Raw genomic sequence first — 5,264 nt, 5'->3', positions numbered from 1 at the left:
ACCAGAGCCCCTCCTGCCACAGCAAGACGAAGCCTGATGAGACAGATTGTTTAAGAGAGATTAAAACACTTGAACACATGATGTTTAGCACAAGTGGGGCTCTGGCAACTGCTGCCAGCAGCTGTACCCCATCCTGCTCCCACCAACTTAAGCACCACTGTCTCAGGGGAGTGTTGGGTTTTGCAGGACTTGGCTCAGGTTAGAAGATGGTTTCTGGTGCAGGATCACTACTGCCCCATCCATTTTAATTCAAGCCTGAGAAATCATTGGCAGAATTATTTACAACTGTGTGATTTCTGAAAATTATATTTCTGTTACCATAGTTATTGATCTTGAAAAGGGCTGTAAATTAACTCAACAGCTCACAGTCCTTCACACTTGGATAATTTCTCTGCTTGACTTGCACTGTGTGTTGAACTTTAAGCACCATCCAATTACAGTCATCCAAAGGGTGTGTTTAAATACTCCTTTTTTTCCCCCTTTTTCCTTATGCAATCAAAAGATACTTTAATTATAACACAGAACTTGAAGCAAATACCAAGTCACCTCCACATGGCAGGACAGCTCTCTTCGAGGAGGGCACAGCGGGATGCTGAGTGCAATGTGGGGATGGCATGGCCATGCTGTGGCCCTAGGAGCCACTCAGAAGCTTGGCAGGGGGATGGCACGTCCCCAGGGCACCTGGGCAACTCTGTGGCCTCTTGCCCTGGAGCTGGCACCATCAGGATGCAATCCTCACCTGGCCAGACCAGCTCATGGCTTAATGTGTTCAGTGTTTGTCCCCAGAATCGATCTGTGATGGGCAAAAGGGATGTGGAACACCTCGTAATTCACCCTCTGTGCTCTCAGGACAGGAGCAAATCACAGCAAACCTGGGTTTCTGGGGTATCCAAGGCACCTCTGGACAGAAATGGGACAAGTCCTGCACCCTCCAAGGGTGTAGTGGCAGTGGCAGCATGTGGGATGGTCACTGCTGGGTGATGCAGAGGGGATGGGAAGGATGTGGTGTGGTGGGCACACACAGCTGGTACCTGCTGCATCCCTTGAGGACGGGGATCTTGAGCCCTGGCAGTGCCAGAGCTGCCACCCTGAAAGGCTCCCAGTCCCTGCCCCATCTCCTCTGAGGTGCTGCTGCTGAGGGGCTGTGCAGGGTGTTGGCACCAGGGAAAGAGGAGAAAGAGGGGCCTTACATAAAGGCTTTGTGGCAATCCTGTGGCTGCAGGGGGAAGATGACTGTGCTTCACTAGAAGTGAACTGGGAAATCAGCAACATCTGGTGCCTGCTGGCTGGGATGGCTCCCCAGAGTGAGAGGAAAACCTCCAGTTGTCCTCTCAGATTAAGGGATTTTGCTGTTTGCCCACAGTTTTGTACATGCAAAAGAGGTTGGTCCTGGCCAGGCTCAGAGATCCCCTTGCTGAAGCAGGAGCCTGCCCAAAGTCCCAGCATAAATCAGACTTAAAGGATCACAGGAGGAGCTCTGCAGGGCCCTTCCAGCCCCAGCCCCTGCTAAAGCAGGTTCCCCTTGATCAGGGAGCACAGGAATGTGTCCAGGTGGGTTTGGAAACCTCCTGAGAAGGAGCCTCCACACCCTCCCTGGGCAGCCTGGGCCAGGGCTCCCTCACCCTGGTACTGATCAGCATTGATAAGATCCCCCCTCAGCCTTCTCTTCCCCAGGCTGAACAGCCCCAGGGCTGCAGCCTTTCCTCCTCACACACATGTTCCATCCCCTCAGCATCTTGGTGGCCCTGCACTGGCCTCTCTCCAGCACTTCCCTGTCTCTCCTGAGCTGGGGAGCTCCAGATGAGGCCTCAGCAGGGCAGAGTAGAATAAATCCCTGCCTGAAGCCCCTCTAACCCAATCCTCCACCTCAGCACTCCTGCCCTGACCCCAAGCCAAGGAGTTGCCTGCACTGACCACTCTGGCCAGCCCTGCATGGAAACACCACTCTTTTGGAATGACTCAGGGCCAACATGGAGCTCATGGCCCCGGCAGCCTGGCCCCAGCACCCCACAGTCCCCCCGAAGCAGGTGGCTGCAGCTCGCTGCATGGTGTTTATTCATTATAGTACAGAGAAGAAAAATCTCATTAAATTAGTCCAGGTTTGTGCAGGATGAGCCCGGGCAGGGACACCTGGTGCTGGAGGGTGGCCAGAGGTGTGGAGGGTCCAGCATTTCATGATTTCACAGTGATGGGAGATGGAGCAGAGACACCATCCCACGCCAGGACCAGCCGTGCCTCGTGGGGTGGGATACACAGAGCTGCCCATGCCCGGGGCCACCTTCCTACGGCCCCTCACACCTCCAGCTTCTTCTTCATCTCCATGCGGTAGATGATCTGGTAGCCATCATCCCAGGCGTAGATCTGCCTCTCCTGGGGGCTGTACTTCATGCTGGAGTGGGAGCCGTAGCGCTTGGGGAAGTAGACGAGGGAGGCGTCGTCGGGGGACAGGGTGCCGCTGACGTCGAACACGCACTGCACGCGGGAGCGGCTGGGCAGGCGCGTGTTGTACACCACGTGCAGGGCGCCGCACACCACGAAGGCTCCCTCGGCGTTCTCCCGCGGGCACGGCGTGTCCCACATCTGCTCGATGTCCAGCGAGGTGGGGTCCAGCTTGGCCAGGCAGATGTTCTTCTCGTCTTCCTTCGTGGCGTAAATGGCCCAGAGCCCTTCTTCATCCGCCGCCATCTCGATGTAGGTGAAAGGGGAGAGCCCGAAGACGGGGATCTGCTCCTCGGCTGGGAACACCGAGCTGTCCACCACCGTCTTGTTGGCCAGGTTGAACTTGATCACCTGGAAGGAGCCCTGCCGGCGGATGTAGTAGAGGTGCCCGTCGTAGACGAGGTGCCCGGTGCCCACCCAGGGGTAGGGCAGCTTGATGCGGGCGGCCTTGCGGGTGGCAGAGAAGAGGGTGAACTCCCGCATGCGGGGGAAGACATACACTGTGTCGTTGGCCGTGCCGTCGAAGACGTAGATCTTCTCGGAGCTCCCCGCGGCATCTTTGGTCCAGAGCCCTGAGGTGCTGCCGAAACGCTTCAGGATCTTCATGGCCCTGACGCTCGCGATGGTGTCGCTGCAGTCTGCAAGAGTGGGGCAGCCCTGAGAGCCCAGAAGCCAGCGGGCCCTGCAGCAGGGCCTGTTCCCACCCCACACTGTGTCCCATCCCAGCCCTCGGGCAGTCGCCTCACTGAAGAGGTTGTGGTTGGTTCGAGGTGGCACCCAAAAGGCCCCTCGTGCACCCATGTGATGGACAGGAGAGGCTGCCCTCACCCAGCACTGCCCCAAGGGCGTTGCACAAGCCCGAGGCTCTGGTCTGAGGCTTGGATGTGGCTCTCAAGCAGCTATGGGGATGGAGAATTATGTGCCAGAGCCTGACAGAAGCCCTTCTGGGACGTAATGGCATATGGCTGGTGGACACTCAGACCTGGATGGGCTGGGAAGGCCTGGGCTAACCCCTGCACCTGGGACCATCTCCCCAGCGAGCCACAGCAGCCCCTCACCTGTCAGCTTGGTGTATTTCTCATTCTTCCTCTGCTTGGCTGTGGCCACCTGCTTCTCCATCAGTGTCTCATCCACCTCCACGCAGGGTGGTGCAGGGTTCTGTGTCTCCAGGTAGTCCACCTCCCGCTCCAGCCGGTCCACGCGCACCGCCGCGCTCTCGGCCTCCGACCGCATGGCCTCCCGCTCCTTCTCCGCCGTCTCAAGCATCCCCAGCACCTGGTTCTTGAAGTCCCGCAGCTCCGTGGAGTAGCGGCTGCTCTGGTCGTGCCACTGTGAGATCCTCTCCTGGGACAGCCAAGGGGACATGGAGGTGTTTCACAGCCCACCCACAGCAGCCGTCCCGCTGCCCATGCGTGGCCGTGGAAGCCTCTGAAGCCACATGGCACCGCCACCCACTGGTGTGTCTCTGGGTCGTCCTGCTGTGCTCCAGCACCCGAGGTTCTCCCAGACCCACGGTGCTCCCACACCCACAATGTCCCCACCCTGACAATCTGCCTGTCCCTCAGTGCCCATCACACTCCCATCATGGCAGGGAGGGACCGGGACACCCCACACCAGCTCCGCTCCGTCCCCATCCCAGCTCCTCCTCGCCCCAGGCCTGCTCCCAGCCGGGGAGGAAGGGCCCTGGAGCCCTGCAGTGGGGTGAAATGGGCAAAGTGGGCCCTACCTCCAGGAGGCTGAGGCGGCGCTCCACGTACTCCATGAACTGCTGCTGCTGGGCACGAAGGGCCGTGGCGAGGAGCGGCAGGAGGAGCAGGCAGCGCCAGGGCCCCATGGCCGCCAGAGAGCAAAGCCTTCGCCTCAGTGCTCAGGAATGCTCCGGCCTCTCCAAGCCCTGATTGAATCCAGATGTGAGGAGGGGAGGAGAGGCTGCTCCTTCCCCCAAGGCCAGCCCCAGGCACATTAACCCCTTCGTGCCCCAGCTTGCGGGCTGGGGCGGGAGGCTGGGGATGTGCTGCGTCTGTGGGGCTCGGGGAGTGGGGGCCGCTGCAGCAGCCCCATGCAGCAAGGGAAGGACGTGTCCTCTGGTGCTGGGGACAGCCTGTGGGACAGCATGGGGCCTGGTGCGAGGCCACAGGCACAGCTTCAGCCCTGGCTCCTGGTGATCCGTAGAGATGCCAGAGGCAGATGGCCAACCTGAGCTCGCCTCGGCCACAAGCCAGGTCTAGTGGAGCCAAAGCAGGGCCAGCACTGTAGCCACCAGCCCCCACAGTGTGTACCCCCTTGTCCTGGCTGAGGCAGGAGCTCCTGCACTTCCCCCCTCACATTAGGGTCCTGTGGGTTCCTACAAGCAGAGTCATTCTGGCCCAGCAGCTCGCTGACCCCCAGGAGCCAGCCGGGCACTGCCAGTTGAGGCCATCTGCTCAGTGCTTCCTCCTGGTGACCTGAGAGCTGTGACAGAGCTGCACAGCAGCTCCTGCACCCCAAAGTCAGCAGAGGGACAGGGCAGGGCCCAGGCACAGCACGATGGATGGACACTGCGGCTCTGTGCCCAGGAGACAGCCGGGTCTGCAGTCACCGAGGCTTCCCAGTGCCGGTGGCACAGGCTGGGGCATCAGCCACCGCCTGTGGATTTTCCAGGCTCTGTGGCTACAGATCTGTGTGGGGTCAACGGGGCTGAGGGTGAACGACATCGTGTGCAGGGCTGTGGGGCTGCACACAAGGAGAGCCTGCCATCTAGTGCTGCTGCATCCTGCATCCAACAGCCTGGATACACCAAAACCTCTTTCTTCAACCCCTTTCAACAGACCCAGCGACCAAGTGAG

General features: G+C 59.7%; 1 protein-coding gene across 1 annotated transcript; it reads right to left on the bottom strand.

Moving 5' to 3' along the window:
- Positions 1-2,038: 2,038 nt before the first annotated feature.
- OLFML3 (olfactomedin like 3) lies at positions 2,039-4,320 on the bottom strand. The gene is made up of 3 exons (XM_062013710.1): positions 4,166-4,320; positions 3,498-3,783; positions 2,039-3,077 (listed from the first exon to the last, which is right to left on the bottom strand). Exons 1-3 carry the CDS (start codon positions 4,271-4,273, stop codon positions 2,293-2,295), a joined length of 1,179 nt encoding a protein of 392 aa, XP_061869694.1. The 5' UTR covers positions 4,274-4,320; the 3' UTR covers positions 2,039-2,292.
- Between the last annotated feature and the right edge of the window lie 944 nt (positions 4,321-5,264).

Source organism: Colius striatus, chromosome 22 (genome assembly GCF_028858725.1).
Source record: "Colius striatus isolate bColStr4 chromosome 22, bColStr4.1.hap1, whole genome shotgun sequence".
Taxonomy (NCBI): Eukaryota; Metazoa; Chordata; class Aves; order Coliiformes; family Coliidae; genus Colius; species Colius striatus.
This window is presented reverse-complemented; position numbering and strand designations above follow the sequence as displayed.